General features: G+C 38.5%; 1 protein-coding gene across 5 annotated transcripts in view; it reads right to left on the reverse strand.

Moving 5' to 3' along the window:
- Positions 1-21414, reverse strand: part of stxbp5b (syntaxin binding protein 5b (tomosyn)) — a 40285-nt gene that overhangs the window by 7085 nt on the left and 11786 nt on the right. Inside the window, exons 3-26 of one of the 5 annotated variants that reach the window (XM_073869919.1) lie at positions 18378-18459; positions 18142-18242; positions 17358-17492; positions 17222-17285; positions 17052-17135; positions 14637-14760; positions 12847-12925; positions 12424-12578; positions 12008-12080; positions 11777-11924; positions 11597-11664; positions 11449-11489; positions 10952-11172; positions 10435-10619; positions 7974-8099; positions 7738-7889; positions 6954-7016; positions 5888-5944; positions 5744-5791; positions 3910-3954; positions 2904-3010; position 1085; positions 623-862; positions 136-493 (exon numbers count right to left, since the gene is read on the reverse strand). In XM_073869919.1, the coding sequence (XP_073726020.1) occupies positions 136-493; positions 623-862; position 1085; positions 2904-3010; positions 3910-3954; positions 5744-5791; positions 5888-5944; positions 6954-7016; positions 7738-7889; positions 7974-8099; positions 10435-10619; positions 10952-11172; positions 11449-11489; positions 11597-11664; positions 11777-11924; positions 12008-12080; positions 12424-12578; positions 12847-12925; positions 14637-14760; positions 17052-17135; positions 17222-17285; positions 17358-17492; positions 18142-18242; positions 18378-18459 (2757 nt within the window). The remainder of the gene's footprint in view (positions 1-135; positions 494-622; positions 863-1084; positions 1086-2903; positions 3011-3909; positions 3955-5743; positions 5792-5887; positions 5945-6953; positions 7017-7737; positions 7890-7973; positions 8100-10434; positions 10620-10951; positions 11173-11448; positions 11490-11596; positions 11665-11776; positions 11925-12007; positions 12081-12423; positions 12579-12846; positions 12926-14636; positions 14761-17051; positions 17136-17221; positions 17286-17357; positions 17493-18141; positions 18243-18377; positions 18460-21414) is intronic. The other 4 variants (XM_055171504.2, XM_055171505.2, XM_055171506.2 and 1 more) reach the window with 4 other exon arrangements.

Raw genomic sequence — 21414 nt, forward strand, 5'->3', positions numbered from 1 at the left:
TTAAAACCAAGTTTTCGTGAGAATCACCCACGTGTCGCAATTCACTTCTCATTAGGTGTGCGACCACCTTCACGTATTTATATTGAATTAGAAGACAAGATGCATCCTATAAGTCTGGAATATCAGGTCATTTACCTCAAAGTCATGATGTGACCGTTGGCACAGAAGCAAGCGATGCAGAGCCCGGCGCTCACCGTCACCACATCAGCTCTGAGAACGAAGGAGGTCTCGGTGATGTTGTGTTTGTAGATGCAATTTTGCGAGGGCAGGGCCACAACCTTAGCCTGCTTCATGGAGCACACCACAGCATACTGACAGTCCTGGTTCTCTTGAGACGACGGGGGTGATGTGGGCCGGCGTTTTCTTGTCTGCTCTCTCTCCTCTTCAGGGGCGTTGGGCTCATACCAGGGTTCATAAACATGGGGCACAAGCGTGCCGCTGGAGTCCAGCTGGGCCATGCATAAAATTCCTCCCTTTAAACTAACCACCGAACCTGCCATAGAGGAACAGTCATATTTGTGTTCACTTCCAGATGTTTTAGGACTTATTATTATTAGCTATCAAATTAACTATTACTAATTCTAGACTTATTTTGATGGGATGTAATGGCAGAAGTTCTTACCACAGAATGAGATGCCCACAGACTGCTGCATCCTCTGCTCTGGTGTTGAGGGCACGGTGAGGGTAATGGCCAACATGCTGCCTTGCGAGGTGCCAATCCACAGGCTGGGCACTGCCACCATCTCACTCTTCTTAGACAAAGAATCACAAAAGTAGAAGGAGGTAATGACCTCACGTGACTCCCTGTCAATGCTGGTCACGCTGGAGCTGCGCGAGCGACTAAACGAGTTGTCCCTGGCGTCTGAGAGTACGGTGGCCCATCAGGGACAAAAAAGACACAAAACAGGACAAATCAGTTTGCGTTACCGAAAGACAAATCGGTTTGCACTACCAAAAGCAGTTAAAACACAAGCCATTTAAAACATTCCCATTCAAAATGAAATAAACTTTCCGTCACCACACTTTTTACCATCACTTTAAGGAAAACAGATGTGTTTAGCACTAATTATGAGTCAAATATGACTCTGGACCACAAAACCAGTCATAAGGGTCAATTTTTGAAAACAAGATTAATACATCATCTGAAAGCAGAATAAATCTTTCCATTGATGTATGATTTGTTAGGATAGGACACTATTGGGCTGCGATACAACTATTTGAAAATCTGGAATCTGAGGGTGAAAAAAATATTTTAACTCATTCACCGCCAGCCTTTTTGAGAAAAGTTGCCCGCCTGCATTTTTGTGATTTTAACAAAATTTTCACAAAATTCCTTGCAGGAAAAATTATTTTCTATAAATATATAAACATACAAATTATATCAAATTAAAGAACACACCCTCTGCTTTCAAACAAACAATAAACAAACAAACAAAATGGGGAAAAAACGTTTCATTATATATTTCATTATATCAAACATAAAGGCAGTTAAAATAAATCATTAAATCTTTTTAACTTCCGTTTTTGATAAATTCGGTTTGGCCGAAAGGCATATTTATTAGTTAAATATGAACTCATAAATGACGAGATAACTCGTCAATGGCGGTGAATGAGTTAATATAATATATTTTTGATATATTTACAGTAGGAAATTACAAAATATCTTCATGCAACATCTTAATGATTTTTGGCATACAAAATCTATACTTTTGACCCATACAATGTATTGTTGGCTACTGCTACAGATATACCCTGTGCAACTTATAACTAGTTTTGTGGTCCAGGTTCACATATTTCCCCTACAAAATGTAAACAAAAAGTATTTATATATCATTGCAGTACTCAATAAATAAAATGTATTATGCAAACTTTGATGCAAAAATCTTCGAAATCAGAATTTGTAGCAGAAGGATGAATGTGTCTAGTCACAAAAAAAATCCTACTACAGAAAACTAAATTTGCTTAAAAAAGTTTTCCTCAGAATTTGGTGTGAATCATGTCATAACAGCAAGTTAATGACAACTAATTAAGACAAGGGCAGGTTAACACAGAACAAGTCAATGCTCTGATGCTGCTTTGCTGTAAGAGATTACATTATTATAATTACATACAGTACAGTTTAACAAATATACAGCATGACCTGTACAATTTTAAATCTAAAGGCCGAAGTATAGTTAATTATTTACGCGTATGCGAGGGTCCGCGCACAGTGCACGTGAGGCAATTTTCGGCATCAGAAGAGTGCACGCATGCTGTACGTGCAATGCCGGATTTTTTTAAACCTTGTGTACATAGTAAATGTAGGGCGCGTATGCACATAGTATGTAGCATATAGTATGTAGGCCACCAGAGGTACTGCAATTTGTCACAATGCGCATGTGTCGAATGCACAGACATGGACCTAGTATCCGTGACGTCAACGGTAGGTTTCTGAAAAGCGTCAAAAGTGGGTGGAGCCGATCGTCGCCATCTTTGCAAATGCGTCAATGCGTGTCACTCCTGGATAACCGTAAATGGCCTTTTGGAACATGCCTCTAGTGGCCCGTTGATGAATTGCAGTTGAAGTCACTTCCAAGTTGGCTTTATCAGAGAGATCGGATAATTGCCCCTCGATTGAACGTCAGCACACGTGTATAAGTCAAATGATCTATGCTTTGCAAGGTTGTGCGTTCGACTGTGCGTATGGTTGCGTATGTGTAAAAAAACAGACTATACCCAAGGCTAAAGGGTCACACGCAGGTTTCTGAAGAACGCATAATCTGCTTTGTGTTTTTAACCTTGGTTTACAGCTTATACATAAATCCATAAAAAAAAAAATCTGGAAACAAGTAAGTGAAGCAAAAAATCAGTTGACATATTTCATGACAACAGGCAAACTCCACAGAGAATTAGTATAAATCAGCCCGGTCACAGCGTGTAACCTCACAGAAAGATGATGTGCGTTTCCTCTTGATTTCGGTCACACAACAACTCTTTTCTATGAGAGAATGGTGACGCCGAATACGCTCATCTACACAAGAAACAGTCAGTGTGGAGGTATCCAACTACCTAACATCCATTACATCTACATACACTCACCTAAAGGATTATTAGGAACACCTGTTCAATTTCTCATTAATGCAATGGTGTAACGTGTGGGGGATGTTTTCTTGGCACACTTGAGGCCCATTAGTGCCAATTGGGCATCTATTAAATGCCACGTCCTACCTGAGCATTGTTTCTGACCATGTCCATCTCTTTATGACCACCATGTACCCATCCTCTGATGGCTACTTCCAGCAGGATAATGCTCCATGTCACAAAGCTCGAATCATTTCAAATTGGTTTCCTGAACATGACAATGAGTTCACTGTACTAAAATGGCCCCCACAGTCACCAGATCTCAACCCAATAGAGCATCTTTGGGATGTAGTGCAACGGGAGCTTCGTGCCCTGGATGTGCATCCCACAAATCTCCTGCAAGATGGCATACTTCCAATATGGGCCAACATTTCTAAAAAATGCTTTCAGCACCTTGTTGAATCAATGCCACATATAATTAATGCAGTTCTGAAGGCGAAAGGGGGCCAAACACAGTATTAGTATGGTGTTCCTAATAATCCTTTAGGTGAGTGTATAAACACTCATGAGCTCTGCTCCAAAACCTAATTTGCTGCCTTTTAGATGTCCAAACATTATGCACCAAAATCCACTTTGTCAATCTCAAAAAATAAACAGGACCAGGAGTCACACAGATCCGAGCTCTCTAGGGTTTGGATCAGAGCTCAAGCGTGCACACTGCCTCTTCACAAGCTGCCGTATCAATGTGACGACAAGGGCTGCTTAACAAACGCCCAGCGTGTAGACAAATCACCTGTAAAAGATATACAGCTACTCCTAGAAATGATAAATGAGAGAACATACTCTTACCATCTTTCTGATCAGCAATCATGCTAATTTTCCTGGATATCTTAGCTGGAAAAAAGGATAACATTGTTCTAAACATATTGCTGTTAAATAAGATCAATTTAAACAAGTATCAATTGATTTACAAGAGAAATAAGCATGTTATTGATGAGTTTATCAGATGCCAAAGGGTGTACAGAGTACAGCAAAGCCACAGATCAGCAATGAGCCCGTAAAAGAGATTATTCAAATCGAGTACGGTCGAAAGCAATTGATCATGCCCGGACAACTGCGCTGAGATTAGTGGCAGTGAAACCAGTACCCATCGAGCAGCAGAACACCAGGTATTTCACAATCTGTCCATGATTTCGAAAGAATGTCATTCGGAAATAATCATTTCAATGCCCTTTGCAGTTTTACCCTTTAAACGTGCCACAGCGGAGGACAGAAAGCCTGTAAACAAGATTAGACAAAAGCAACATGTCTAAAGAGGAGAAAATGAGGCTGAAATTGTGAGAATAAAAGAGTTATGGGATTAAAACCGCTTGAAGTTAGGTCATCAAAGAACGGCATTCTCAATCTGACAATAAAATAGATTTATTAGTAAAAACAGACATTGCGGCGGACATTAACTGCTGATGAATTAGCTCTTAAACTATTGGCAAGAAGTGAGAAATCTTCCACTGTAGCCTAAAACAATGACAAACAGAGATAAAGTGTCAACTGATTAACAGTTTTTTCCACATGCATCTTATGCGATGTGATGTGACTTAATAGCTGTTTGGCTTTAAACCTGAATGTTAAAGGCACAATATGTAGGATTTTCACCACTAGAGGTCCCCATTCACTAAATGCCTTCCAGGAAAATGTTCTTCTTTAAATATATAAAAATACAAATACTGTATATCAAATGAAAGAACAGACTCTCTGCTTTCAAACAAACAAACAAAATAAAACAAAAATATTTGTCCTATCTATATTTTTTCTCTGCTTATAAACTCTTACATATGGGTATTTTTCTTTAAAAATATTTTTTAGTAAAAGACAACGGACGAGAAATTATTAAAAACTGGATTTTTTTCTGGATTAACAAATCTTTGTGAACTTTTAGGATAAACTTTTGTGCTCTTGTATAGCTCGGTGGTAGCACAAAAAGTCCTGGGTTTGAATCCAGGGAACACACGTAAAAAAAAAAATGTTATACCTTGTAATGCGCTTTAAGTTGCTTTGTATAAAAGCGTGTGCCAAATGAATAAATGTAAACGGATAATGTAAGTACATGACTGCATTAAATACTGTTTATACCACTGGTCTGTTAAATGCTGTATTCTGATTGGTTGAGAAAAGTTCCAGGGGTCTCCATTATTTTTCGATAACCGCACATCTAATTTTTCAAATGTCTTAAAAATAGGCAACAGAGCAATGTTTGTGGTACCGTGGTATAAGCGGAATAATTGACTCCGGTCCTTTGAATTATTTGAAAATACTGCACGACCGCGGCGCATTACCCCCTTGGGTGTGCATTATTTTCTTATAATTCAATGGCCCGTCATCAATCATTCCTTACATATTATACTGTGCAAGTGCTTTTTTAGAAATTGTATTACAAAAATCTTACATATTGTGGCTTTAAGGACTATAAATTAAAAAACTGTCTACATGTAGTTTTGAATAAAATGTATTTCTTACAGGCCTACCATTCATTGCACCACGCAACACAAAGCTACACTTCAACATATCCATTTGAATTCAGAATCATTTGGTTAGTTCATTTGGTTAGTGAACACGAACAGCCCGATGCATTAGTACAGAGAAACCCAGAGACCCAGACTGCTGTAAAATAAACATGATACAGTACCAAAGTCATTGGCAACACTCTTGGATATCCGTCTGCTTTTGGTCTTCACTGGAAAATGTGTTTAAAAGAACCAGTCAAAGAAAATTGATTAAGATTTATTGCTTGTCTCTGGCATATGCATGTATGTATTTTAATGTACTGTACCCCTGTCAATAAACGTCTGTGTGCTGTCCTCATCTGAATTGCACGGTGAGCCGGAGCCTAAAGTGAATGCATAACAATGTGATAGAGCCAAAGGCGTCTTACGTAATTTTTGGCAACTACCTGCATATCAAAGTCAAATCCCTTGTACGTGCAGCTTACTTGGTCAGCACACCTGATTCACGTTCTGACTACGCTTGCAGATTCCTTTATTTTTTTGCTGTGCTCAAGACTTTTCAACTCAAATACAACTTTACATCTAATGCACCGGGGTTACACACTGGCTATTTGTCAATATGTCTTAAAGAAGCAATGTGTATTTTTTCCACCACTGACACTATAGGAGTTTACACACTTCAATCAACTTAAATAGATATCAATCTATAAATACAAATAGCAATATTTATATTCTTGATACAGGTTTAACAGCAAACCCCTTTGTATAAATGAAACTGTACAAACAGAATGCACATACCTAAAGCCGTTTCACATTGAGAGTCATTTTCGTAACAATTTTTTTTATCAAGGGCACATATCATGCAAAATCTAATTTTACAGGGTGTATGTAAATAAATGTGTGTTGGCAGTGTGTGAACACAACCACCCATCTCCACTAAACCAGATCAGTCTCATTAGACATGCTGTTTTGATTCTCTTGTTAATGTGATGTCACACTAACAAAGCTCCGCCCACAGCCACTGACTGACTGGTTAACTTAACAAACTCTTGTCTAAACGTGTTTGTCAGCACTATTGCGGCTAAAGATACTATCCCAGACTGTATTCACATGAATCAGATCTATTTTTAACTGAAAGCAGTAGTTCATTTGCATTTAAAGGTACAGACATGAAAACTGCACTTTCTTTGCTCCCGCCCAAATAGGGGCATTTTGCACATGCTATTATAAATGATCTTTGTGATATTTTGAGCTGAAACGTCACAGACACATTTTAGGCACACCTGAAAAAAATATGCATAATATGTGCCCTTTAATGAAGAATCCCGAAGCGGATCTTTTTACTATTGGTTCGCAACAGGTGTGAATAAGCCTTTACACTGTAAGTTGTACCTGAAGTTGGGGATTTGCATCGCTCCTCTGAAGCACCAGGTCCATCATTACCATCACAAAAACCTGTCGAAAACAAACATGTGTAAAACAAACAGATCGTCTTCAGAAAACACCCTTAAAAAACTAAAACTTTACAAGAAATGGAAACAGACGAATGCAGACAGATATAAAGAAAAGCAAAAGACGTTAGATGAGAGTCATGTGACTTACTGATATAAGAAGAACGAAGCTTTTTCACAGATTCTGAATAAAAGTTAGAGAGGCCGGACATGCAAGACTTCCTATGTTGAGTGTCTTTACCAAACCACAGAGAGAGACGAATATTGAAAGGGTGAGACAAAACAATGACACAAATAAAGAGGTAGAAGGTCGTTGAACGCCCAAAGACAAGACTGGATTCAAAACAGAAAATGATCAATCTTGTTTGAGGTCAGTAACACATCGGATGTGAAACAAGTTATCCCGTTAATAAAGTTTAAGGGTTTGTTCAAATCTCATATAACATCTTCTTAATTGTGAATTCAGTCTGTTGGCCCTTAAGTATCTCAAAGACTGAAACTATAAATGAGTAAACAACAAAGAAAAATAACATGCAAAAGAAAGAGGAGAGAAAAATCAGCAGCCATTTTGGAGCACATAGATCAGGGGCAGATGGGCACCTGCAGTTTGAAAGATGCACCGATATTGCTTAAAGTAAACATATATGCAAGTGACAGAGACAGACTGACAGTGACATCCATGCGACGGTAATGCTTGTTAGTCAGAAGGTGAGATTGATGCTCACCTGCAGAGGGCTGTCTGGCTTTGCGCGGTGAGCGCGGCTGTCTGTAGTGAGGATCTGATGAACCGTAGAGTTCGGCCGTGCTCACGTTCAGAAGTAAAGTTTTTTGGATGTAATCAACTACGGCCAGGCCATAACCGTTGCCAAAAACGACGCTGTAAAACAAAATAAAAAAAGTATCCAGAAAATTCTGTTCTTAATAGCTGAGAAACCATCATCCTGTTAAATGAGTGACTTACAGGCCATATGCAGAGTTGACAGACAGACTGGTTATGGGTTGTGGTGGCTCTCCGCTGACCCACACCAGCTGAATGACTAGTTCTACCTGGTAACCTGGAGACTGCTTGAGAGGGGAACTCCTAACCCTGCTCACACAAGACACAAATAAAATAAAAATATCAGCATGTGGCTACAGTGTCATCTTGGCTGTGAAAAGTACATACTTAAAATGTAAGACAAAGCTTTTGGTCATACTTGTGGTATTCTTTCCAAGTCAGATAGCAAAGACTATTTGAATGACATGTATAATAACTAGTTTAGTTAGTTTTATCAAAGTTAAAGGGCATGTAAAACTAAAATTGATTATACCACAAAGATACAATGGCATGCAACAAAGTAGATGTGGCTAAAATACACTCACCTAAAGGATTATTAGGAACACCATACTAATACTCTGTTTCAAACCCTTTCGCCTTCAGAACTGCCTTAATTCTACGTGGCATTGATTCAACAAAGTGCTGAAAGCATTCTTTAGAAATGTTGGCCTATATTGATAGGATAGCATCTTGCAGTTGATGGAGATTTGTGGGATGCACATCCAGGGCACGAAGCTCCCGTTCCAATACATCCCAAAGATGCTCTATTGGGTTGAGATCTGGTGACTGTGGGGGCCATTTTAGTACAGTGAACTCATTGTCATGTTCAAGAAACAAATTCGAAATGATTCGAGCTTTGTGACAAGGTGCATTATCCTGCTAAAAGTAGCCATAAGAGGATGGGTACATGGTGGTCATAAAGGGATGGACATGGTCAGAAACAATGCTCAGGTAGGCCGTGGCATTTAACCGATGCCCGATTGGCACTAAGGGGCCTAAAGTGTGCCAAGAAAATATCCCCCACACCATTACACCATTGTTGTTCCTAATAATGCTTTAGGTGAGTGTATATCAGTGCTGGAGCATTCAGGTCAGGTTGTAAGATAATATTAAAAAATTATATAAATAGAAAATGTATGTAGGTTGCGTTATTAGAATTTCTATCCATTTAATAGTTCACTGATTATTTCACATACAAAAAACTCCTGCAAAACCATATGCATTGCGCAAAGTAAAACTGACGTGGCATTTTAATGACATTTACGCCATTTGTGTGTGTAAAATGTGTCTATGGCCTACCCTATCTCACGGCAAGTCGTGTTATAGTCAATAAATATATAAGATGAATATATTCGTGTTATTGACACAATTTTCCCGTTTTTCGTGCGACTGGAGCATGAATGTCTTTTTCGTGTCACTCAGCATGAATTTCTATAAATAGTTGCTTGGGGTTAGGGTTAGATTCTGGGTTTGCGTTAGGATGTAATTTTATGGATTGGTTTATACATGTTTTTCTTCCGCTTTTAAAACTATTCTCGTGGTTAGAGTTGGAATTTGGGTTAGGATATCACAGAAAGTGATATAACCCCAAGCGACAATGGTAAAAAAAAGGCAAAAACTGTGAAAACACAAAATATAAAATGACACGATAAACACTGCAAAAAATTACTTTCTTACTAAGTATTTTTGTCTTGTTTTCAGTAGAATGTATCATCTAAACATTCTTAAATTGTATTTTCTTGAGAGCAAAACAACCTAAGAAAATAAGTCTAGTTTATAGACAAAAAAATTGCTTAAAACAAGCAAAAATATCTGCCAATGGGGTGAGAAAATAAATCTTAAAATAAGTTTTATTTTTTTCTTAAACACTTAATTCAAGCTAAATTTTCTCACCCCATTGGCAAATATTTTTGCTTGTTTAAAGATAAATTTACTTACATTTGATATTTTTTGTCTAAAGACTAGACTTATTTTCTTAGACCATTTTGCAAATCAAGAAAAAACATCTTGATTTAAGAATTTTTAGATATTTCTACTGGAAACAAGACAAAATACTAAGAAAGAAAGTCATTTTTTGCAGTGAAGAAAGTTGTGCCACAGACACGAAAAACTATTTATAGAAATTCGTGCTGAGCGAAACAAATAAGACATTCGTGCTCCAGACACTCGAAAAACAGCGGAAAATCGTGTCAATAACACAAATACATTAATCAAATATTTCGTGACTATAACACGAATTTCCTATAGGCTATAGACAGTTTCATCGGACGCACGTGCGGTGACGAGATTAAGCCTCTGGTCTAAACTTTACTTCCGGTTTCTGTTTGTTTAATGGTCTGAAACTGAACTCTTAAACAAATACCTCATCGAAAATAACAAATGTTTTGGTTTCCTAGGTAATCTATGTGTTGTTTATTTTGCTTGCTATATAAATAAACTACTTTAAAATGACTTAGTTGTAATTTATTCTTAGCGGAGTTTACCGGAAGTTACGTGTTGACCACGAAAGCCACTTGTTTATGTTGTTACTGCAGAAACCGTCTAAAATGAAGCATGCCAATAAAACAAAAGATCTCAAGTAAGAGCCGGGTGTTTTTAGCCGTACTTGAGACAGGGCACGTTATCACGCAGACCGTCAGAGGAGTTGTTGCTGCTGGTGGAGGGGTGGGACTGAGGCAGGCTGCTTTGAGGACTGGAGGAGGTTCCTGGAGTGGATACGGCCGACTGCTCTCCTGCAGCCTCTGGAGAGTCCACTTCATTTAGCTCACACTGCATTCGCACCTCCAGCAGCTACACACACACATAGACAAAGTGTCATTTACTTTGTAAACAAATTCACTTATAGACACAGCCATACTTGCAGTGCTCCTATTTTAAAGATATTCACCGTCACGGACAGTTCAGTTCATATTCTGTAAATTTTTACTACTAGAATATTGAGACTATACTATTCAGACCTCTTCTAATGGATTTATCTGCCAAAATAATGTGTGGTTATGTATAAATCCTGCATTTGAATTGAAAAGCATGCATTCCTAGAGAATGTACTCCATACCGATTCAATGTAAAGCCTGAATGCAGTGTAAGTCACTTTAGATAATAAATGTATATGTGGGCCAGACCTGAACCACTTCAGTGGTGACCTCCTGTTTGCTGAACCTGTAGACGATGATATGAGCCGAGACTCCAGCCACACACAGCACGCGGCTCTCCGGACACCAGGATAGGATCTGGATGGCAAACGGATCCTCATCCACAATATCAGTGCTGGACCTCTCTTCCTTACTACGAGGTTTCTCAAACACCTTCGCTGTTTTCAGTTTATACAGCACCTGCAACATTACTAAACCACAGTGCACATTGACTTTAATCCATTATCAAATTATCATCATTAATTATGCTTTTGATAGAAGTTTAGATGATTTGCTTTTTGGCACTGAACTTAATATCTATAGAATTGTGTGAAATTAATTTAAACATGTGTATTACACATACTTAGTATATGAATGAATAATAAAAATATTTCAAACACCTCTGTGAATTATAAATGTTTTTCAAGCTAAAACATTACTGGAGAATGCGCTTGCAATATAAAACCTGAATGTGTGCATTAACTCACATGATGATGCGTCCCAAAACTTGACTGATCCATCAGCATGTCTGTATTTTTAGGAAGTCCAGAAATGTTAGATTAACATGGAAATTGTTTATATCTCTAATGCAATTAATAAACCTAAAGAAAGCGTGGGAGAAATCCGATCACTTACCCAGTGATGATAACCTCCGGGTAACTTAGTGCTCCCTGGCCCCAGTTACCTCCACTGATAGGCCATTCCTGCACAAACAAGATTCAGGAGATTTATTTTGGCACCAACCGTATTTCTTATATATCTATATCAGTGCACAGCAGCAATGATGTGTGTAAATATCATAGCCCTGAGCATTACCTTCTTACTAAAGCCCTGCCTCTTCTGTCTGGAGCCTACGGAGTAAATAGCAGGAATGACTTCAGCGGGACAATCCACAAAATATTCACAGCAGGTCACCGGAGACTCGTGGATGGACAGGGGATATGGATTCTCATAGATGGGATACCTGCGCAGAAAGCTGGAGATAAAACAACTGCGCATATAAGAGAGGGAATCATCTGCTGTGCGTCGCCTCAGGCATTTACTCACCCGGTTTGTGCAAGATCAATAACTACTAAATCTTTTTCCAACAAGACGACAACGGCATAAGGCTCCTGGAAATCTGAGGGTATACAGATGATTTGGAAAAGATTATTCTGCTTATTGTTTTAGATTATTTTGCAAAGCGTAAATTTCATCAGTGCTCAGTGCTTTTTAATATTTTAGATCATCCACAACTATTTTGTTGCCAAAAATCTGAATGCACTTTTTTTGGTTATTTAAGTTTATAATGATCATTCAGAGACTCATGTCCTGTGACTCACATATTTACAGTGAATCTCATTACTTAAAATTAGTTGTGGTCCCTAAAAAAATGTATATGGGTAAACTTTGTTTGTCATTATTTATGGTAATATTTCCCATTTAATATTCATAAAAACATGGTTATACTGTAGATGACTTGCCGTTTGGATATGGGGTTTCACACAGCGTAAGGAAATCTACTATAGGGTAGTCCATCTCCAATACTGCAGTACTTTTCCCATGCATCACGGTCAGACAGGCTCGTCTACCCACTGTATCATATGACAAACCTCCACTCAGTATCATGAAAGGGTCCCTGACAAAACAAATAAACAAATCTCAATTTTCCATGATGCAAGAGGAAGAAAATGCATTAAACATCAGCGGTGCATTCAGGGATTAAACATGAAACTGATCTTCGAGACCTCAAGTGTTGTCACATTAGCTTTATATTGTACATCAATCATCCGTAACACATCACGTTACCTTGTAAAAATCCATAAAACAGAGACGGCTATGCCAAAAAATCTCTCACAAAGCAACACTGCACCAGAAACGAATGCATCATGATGACTGAGTCTCACCCGGCTCTGGTGGTTTTGTACTCCACTTTCAGGATGGGTTTACATGGCTCAGGCTTCTTTCCATCCTTGGCTTGTTTACCTGGGAGTAAATATTACATTTACATACATGCATATATAACACATTTATCGAAAACAACATACAGTGCATTCAAGCTATACTTTTTTTTTTATCAGTTTGTGCGTTCAACCCATGACTTTTACAATGCTAACACTTCTTCTGAGGCAGTGCATGAGAATGATGAACTGGGTTTTTGTTATCATATTAATATTATTATTTTGTTATTTGCTCCTCAGATGTGAACCCGTTAACTGGCGCTGTCCCGTGAGCTAAGTTTACTTCAATATTTTACATGTAAATGTTAATCTATCACAACAAACTATATGTTGTTGGAAAGGTCTAAGAATGTAGTTTTTATATTTCAAAACCTTTTAGAAGAAGTAATAATAATGCAGTAACTACAGTAATTTATTAAATTGTGACAAGAGTATGCAGCAAACCTCACAGCAAACCAACACAAACCTCAGTTTTTGATAATTTTATGTATTAAAAATAATACTGTATATTGCATTTTTTATTTATTACAAATAAATGTAAACTGCTATAAAAAATATATTTTCCCCTCACCTGAAACTAAAATTAAAAACTTTATTATGTGAGCTGTTTTTTATTCACATGCCCTCATAATCTTTAATTAAAACGCTAATCTTCTCTTCTGCTCAAAACAATCTCTCTTTACTTCCGTTTATGAGTTATGGCATGAAGGGTAGGGTCCGGGAAAAGATTGCAGCGATTAGCAATTAGCAACATGACTTCCAACGATCCTTCTTTCTCATTTCAGAAGCCATGGCACTTGGATATACGTCACGATGGGGAAAATAAGACAACTGCTACAGCCATTTCATTGTGCTTTTAAAATCACATTCATTTAAAGTTAAAAAAAATTAATTGATTTAGAGACAAGTTAAGGCTCATTAGAGGCATCAAGTAGGGGGTGTAACAATACACAATGTATTGAGATTTTGCGATATAAACCTACATCACCAATGATTCTGTGATTTGCGGTATAGAGTTACGAGGCTTCTTTACCAAAGCGTTTAAAACGTGGCTGAAAATGCCAGGCGAACGCCGACTATAGGCGCTTGACAGCTTTTTTCAGCTGAGCAATTTGGGTGGTGATGGTGCAGTAAATAAGACACACGCCTTTTGTGTGAGAGACCCGCGTTCGAATCCACTGTGACACACCATTGTGTCCCTGAGCAAGACACTTAACCCCTAGTTGCTCCAGAGGCGTGTGACCTCTGACATATATAGCAATTGTCAGTCGCTTTGGATAAAAGCGTCAGCTAAATGAATAAATAAACAAATAAATAAGCAATTTGGTTGCTATGATACTTCTGCTTTGTTTATCAGTCGCTGAACTATGCGCCGGTTGGTTGTTGTGACATTTGTTCCGCCCCTCCTTTACTGTGATTGGAGCTGAGCGTTACACCCAAAGTTGAACATTTTTCAACTCTCGGCACTCAGCAGGGACAAAACCCACCAGCTGATGGCGTTTTTGAAAAGTGTGGCACTTCTATTGGAATCGATTGACAAAACGCCAGCCGCCGGCGTAAACGGTTTATTCTTATCATAGTCATTAGTTATAGAGGCAGGACACAGTTACCCATTTTCCACCGAGGCTGAAACTCAATCTTAAATGGTGTGAAGTGGTGCAGAACTTACACATTTCACCTTCTGATATTTACTTTGTGCTCAACCTTGGAACAGATTTTGTTTGACAGAAGCTTACCATGTGGTGTAATGATCTGGGCAGGCTTGGCAGGAGCTCGTACGTTCCACGTGGTAAGCGTGCCATCTGAGTGACTGCACACAAACTGTTTCCCCTCATGGTGCCAGTCCACAGAGTGGATCGCCTACAGGCCAAACAAAGGACAAGTAATCAAACAAAGAGAGAGCAGGTCAGGCAAACTGAGAGGAATGTGCTGGGACAGCAAAAATTAGTTTTGAAATTCTTTATAAATCAGGCCATTTTCCTCTCAAGCTCTCTGACTAAAAAGTCAATATCTGCTGAGCATATAACAAATAAATATCTTAGGCCCACCCCATAGGCTGCCGATGATTCCCCTAATTCCTACTTTCATGAGATGGGAATTTTGCCCTGTCCATCCCTATTTTAGACCCTTCTTCCAGAAATAACACTATAAACCATTTCAAAAGATGTAAACAACACTGGTCCGGAAGCACTTCCTGTTTCAGTTTTTTAACACTAGATAAACGTTGGGATAAAATAAACCAACAAAACATATAGAACTGAATTAACTGAAGTTAAACAAACATCTTAAAGATAATGATATATGTGAAATAATAAAAAACTGTCACAAACTGTAACATGAAGTGTTTCTGGACCAGTGTTGTTTACATCATTTGAAATGGTCTATACAGGACAGAGTAGTCCTAGTTTAAAAACGCTCTTTATAAAAGGGGGGTCTAATGCTGCGTTTACACCAGCCGCAGTAGAGGTGTCAAGTGCAAGTGATTTCAATGTTAAATCAATGTAAAGACGCATTGACGCGCGTATGGAGGTCTCGCTGCGCGAATTAGGCGTTTAGTGCGGCGCAGTAGACGCGATTCCGCCTCATTCGCATGTCTAGTTTGTGCGAATGGCGAAACTGAGCGTCTGGCGCGGTAAGCGCGAATGGTGCTTTTTGTGCATTTTGCGTTTGACGCGAATTCGCGGCTGATGCCCGAGTTGAAAAATTTGAACTTTGGCAGATTTTCGCACCGCGTTAACCAATCAGGAACCTGCTTACTGCTGTGGCGGAGCCCCGCCCGGAGTCACTCATTTAACATGAAGGAACGCTTGATATTGTTCGTAAGCAGTCACCCAGAGCTATACGACACAAGTTCTTATTTCTATAGAGACAGAAATAAAAAGGACCTCGCTTGGGAGAGTGTCAGTGAGGACACTGGGCAACCTGGTAAGTTGTAAATACACATTTCACTATTAAGTCACGTGATATTATCGACCCCCGGCATTCCCGCTGTTTTTTAAACTATTTTCCCCCTATAGTAAGGTGACCAAATACAAACTGATAACTCTCTCGATAAATACACAATCAACATCAGCCATCTTGCAAACAGACAACCACATAGCACTCGCCCCTCCCACATGAAGCGGATTTCGCCTCTGACGCGCATGAAATGCGTGCTTTTTCCGCATGTCTAGAGCGAAGTAGACGCGCGGAAAAAGCAAGTATGCATTTAAACTGTTCAAGCGGCAAACTAGGCGCGGTAGATGTGATTTTTAACGCCTCAAACGTGGCTGGTGTAAACGCAGCATAAAGCTATTCCATGCCTTTTGACATATTAACACCGTTTAAGAGTTGGATTACTCATGCTAAGGATAGGTAAAGTGACAAAAAAGGAATTGGACATATTTCCATGCCGAATGCACTTCGGCAGAATTTGTTTGGGCTTCGTAAAGTTTTTTCCGAACATGAGAGATCTTGCTCTAACAATCTTGCTTGTAATTTCTTTTATAGGCAATTTTAGTGCTAGAAATCCTTATATGGGCACTTCACCCAGAATAGCGCATGAAAACACCAACCAAGAGCTGAATCAACGTCACCAAAAAACTGTTTTTGTTTGTGATGGAAATTGAAGTTTGTTCAGCTTCTTAATGAACCCAGCATTATGGAAACAATGGATATAGTGGGGCGGTCCCAAGCAGGTCATGAGTCGCAAGCAGTAAGTAAAACTGCATCAAATATCTGTGTTTTGTTTGCAATCGGTGCGTAAGTGCACCATGTGAAGAACACAAACATGTGAATCATAAGTTGTCCAGAGATAGTGCGATAGGTTTTATGTCTGTTGCTTGCTCGTGACTGGCTTTCCCCGTGGTACAACTCGAGGAGCTCAGGTTTTTTGGGCAAGTAGGGGCTAATCTGCTAATCTTTCGGCTAATCTGTCTTTTATAAATCTGATAAAACGAAGAAGACTCTTCGGAGATATAAAGGATGCAATACTACTCTACAGGAACTCGAGATTAACATGATATTAGCCGAAACACTGTGACTTTAAATATTCCCTCAAATAATAAAGACTAAGAGAGCCAGTCAGGAGGATACACATGGGCATTGTGTCTGTCTGCGGTACATTCCAATCTAACTATATTCAATAATAAAATATGCAAACAGTGTCTCGCCTCATCATAATTGTATCGATAATCAGCTTTCTTTGATTTTAAGTCCCACAGCACAACTATGCCACACTCGAAACCAATTAAAAGCTGCAACAAAAGAAACACAATGTGATGTAAACTGAAAACCGTGCAATTGCGTTCATGTTCAATCACGGAGGAAACAGGCTTCATACTTTCCCTTCATCCATGGGGTTATCACTGATGTGAACCACAGGACCAGGGTGCGTCTTTGAAGAACTGGTGAAGAACAAGAAGACATTTTTATTTAGCTTATCTGTAAAATGATCACATTAAGAGAAAGATACTTACAGTTCGATGGCTTTGTTCCACATGATCACATAGCCTGAGAGTGTGAAGGACTCCACATTGACAATGTGAATGTTTCCTCTTTCTGTGCCCACATAAAGCCATTTACTCTGAAAGGGCAAATGACAAAACGTGATCCTGCCAAAACACAAGGACAGTACCGACCTTAATCGAAGTGAGATGTTTATCATCATTATCTCATGTGATGGTGAACATTAAGACAGATTTGTGCTGCACGAGGCTCTGAGGATGAAACGGCAATAACAGCAGAGAGAAATCTGGCAAAATGAGCAAGTCACAGTTAATAAATCAACTTATATTACTGTGCATTACTGCGATTGCGTTTTCCGAAAAGGGAAACCAATCAAGTATCGTAGGACATCCAAGAACATTTTGTTTGTTTGTTTGTTAGGGCTGGGTGGTATGAAGGAAGAATCACATTTCACAACTTTGTTGTTATTTATTCTTAGCGGAGTTTACCGGAAGTTACGTGCGGACCACGACAGCTGCTTGTTTATGTTTTTACTGCTGAAACTGTCTATAAATCCATTTTTTTTAAATGGTTAAAATGAATAAGAAGCCAAACATCAGAGGTGACAACCCAAAGCGGAAACTCGCTTGAGGCAAACCACTGTGATTAAAGATTATGAAGACGAACATTTTTCTTTTCAGATGAATCATGTTAAATAAAGCCAGGCACATTTATTATTTATTAAAAATAAAATTTTAATCAATTCTGACTTCATGTTGCCATTGCCAGAATAATTGTTTAATAGGGAGTACTTACCGTTCCCGGTTGAATTTAAGAGAATGGAGAATGGCTGGAAGTTTTTGCCTCAGGTTCCACAAATGAATACTGTCATCTGCCAAAGCGCTAACCAGCGCCCCCTATTGAATAAACACCACCAAATACAAAATGACTTGAGGAATTTAAATTGTGTAATCTAATTCACTACATATTAATCACTTACTTATTATTGAATGACCATAAACAATACAGAGAGATATCACGGAAAAACTCACTTCATTCACGAGAAACTCCAGCTGGATGACGGCTGATCCGCTTTCATGTTGACAGTAACACTCCACTCCTGCTCGCCCAAACCTGTGCATGGCTTAGTTAAGGTATTAACAACCCTAAACATCTCAAGAAGGGCTGTCAAGTAAACTTACTTGAGTCGATTACATAATAAAATAAAGAATGTCTTGGTGATCAGTTTAAGCTTCCAAAATTGGACATTATATACTTTCATTTAAATTGTAACAGAAAATAAAGTTAAACTACCCATAGACGAGGGTGAATAATGTGGGTAAACTAAAGGCCACAGCACAAAAGGGATTCTGTGTTCCTCGAGGCCTGTGTGTCACATCAACAAGGGTCTTGTCCATTGACTTAACTAAAAGGATTACACAAAGTCCCTAAGTCTCAAGTCTTGTCGGATCTGCGCTGGAAATGCTCCCATGATGCACTTCTCCAATGGAACAACAGCCACTGTCTGAGTCGAACAGTCAATCACATTTACCAACAACATGCTGCACTGCGTGATTTGTTTGTGCATTTGGGCAAAAATGTGAGAGCTGGGTGGTATCAGGTTGCAGATTCGACTGCTTTCAAATAGATGAGGAAATAATTGTACTGTATGGCCTGGTGTGAACAAACAGCAACGCTTCTTCTTCTTCGGTGTTAATTTACAACAAAAACTGCTGACACTTTACAATACTAAATGTCTATATAAGATAAATTACAAGAATGATGAGTGAGGACCTGTGTGACCCATGGGCAAAGGTTCACTTACTCAAGCAATAACCTCAGATTAGTAAGATACTTGTCTGCCAAATAAAAATACAAAATGGACAATATATGCAGGATATGTAACACATTTTAATGCCAGGGAATAAACATAAATAGTTTATACTATAAACAAGGCATTTTGGTGACATTTTAAGTCCTTCCACCCTCTTATGGCAATCATCCATCGATGACATCAGCTAGACAGCTTGGGCGGGAGCATCCTTTAACTCCGCCCCCTTCAACTATCAGTCTGATGCTAGGTTCCACTGCTGAATAAAACGCCTACTTTTCTTTATCCAATCAAAGCACAGTGAAAAACAAACACAAACCACACACCCACTATTTTTCTCGCGTGATAATCTTTTTCACTCTGAAATACGACACAACATGGAACTAAAGTCAACCGTGACTTCCGGTTCACGGGACTTGAAGTTTAATAGTTTTTTTTTTTAAATAATCTTTAAATAAAAATTTTCATATGAACAAGCAGTTAATAATGAAAAATGGATATCACAGAATCAATAAAAATATTAAGTCAGATTCTGATTGAGTCTGACTCAAACTGATGACTCTTGAATTAAAGAGTCATTTGTTTGTTTGTCAGGGTTCCCACACCTTAGTTAACTTTAAATTCAATGAACTTTCAAGGACTTTCCAGGTCCAATACCCTCAAATTCAAGGGCTAAATGTGGGGACACATTTCAACTGAGAGCAAGGTTACATCGTGTTACCTTTTTAAAAATAAATGGTTTCCCTTTCGAGGGAACTCGCGCTGCGTCACTGCGGTGGCACTTTGGGGACGCCTCCAGGGGTAATTGCGTCTGAATGTGTAAATCAAATTCAACCAATGGTGAGGCTTAACGACAAAGAAAGGGTGACGCGATAGCCAGGAAGTATATCGCTATTTGAAACATTGCAAAAGACGGCGTTACAGGGACGCAGGAAGTATGGCAAGGGAGACGCAGCGTCTCGTTCCCTTCTCATGGAACAACAGTTACATACGTAACCAAAGACGGTTTCACAACTTTGCAAAACAGCATTTTGGTATGAATCAACATTTGCATACAGAAGATATAATCATTTAAAGCGAACAGTTTAGCACGTGTGCTTAAAAAGTCTAGAATTTTTATGATATTATCTCACACAACACAGGGAATAATAAAGCAATAAGCCCCAAGAAGCAGTGGGTTACCAGTGCATTTTATAACAGCTAAGGGGCGTTGTTAGGCACGACGCGAAGCTGTTATAAAATGCACTGTAACCCCACTGCTTCGCGGGACTTATTGCTTTTATAAAACGGTTACTTCATATACATAGCAGGATTTCATCAAATAAAACACAAATAAGTTGTAATTATATTAGTACAAATAAAAGTAGTTCCTCAGAATCAAGGGTGGCTGCAACAGAGTGCAGTTTACAACCAACACAGACGCAGCAAAGACACAATGAAAAAATGATCTAAGACTGTGGTGTTTAGTTTATAAATCAACATTCATCTAATTTAATTTATACATTAACATTTATATCATGCAACTGTTGAAATATGCTTGGAAGCATGATTAACTCTTTCCCCATCAGCGTTTTTTTTATGTTGCCACCCAGTTTTAGTTTAATGCCTTACAGAAAAATTATCTTCTTTAAATAAACATAAAATATCAAATGAAAGAACAGACCATTCGCTTTTAAACAACAACAACAACAAAAAAAAACATTTCATCCTACCTTCATTTGTTCTCTTATCAGTTATCACCTCTCAATTTTTCAGCTAAAAGCGGAGATAATCCCATTTTTATGAAGAACTTTTGTAAGAGATCAGATTCAAAGCCATCAAAACACGTCATGCACAACGGTGTTGTGTCGAGTGAATGCGTCAGTGTTCAAGTTGGGTAAGATTGCCATTTAGTGGATAATAGCAGAAATATCAATTTAAGACAAAAACAACTCAGAGAACGTTTTCTCCTAATTGACGAAATGACTCAACAACATTTATTGACATTTATCTGGATATCGCCATAATTGTGCAAATGTAGAAAAATTTAAACAATGATTAAAGACTGTGGTGTTTATTTTCATAAATCAGTATGTAGCAACATTGGCGCAGTGATACCAGGTAAAGCGGTCTGAACCGTCTGAACGCGTTTCAACCAATCAGAATAAAGAACCAGAACAAGCCGTTTTATAATATGGATTTTTTTCCAGAAAACTTCTTGCATAAAATAAATTCAAGCACTTTCAATGACCTGTATCCATGTATGTATATTTTCAAAA

Source organism: Misgurnus anguillicaudatus, chromosome 7 (assembly GCF_027580225.2).
Source record: "Misgurnus anguillicaudatus chromosome 7, ASM2758022v2, whole genome shotgun sequence".
Lineage (NCBI taxonomy): Eukaryota > Metazoa > Chordata > Actinopteri > Cypriniformes > Cobitidae > Misgurnus > Misgurnus anguillicaudatus.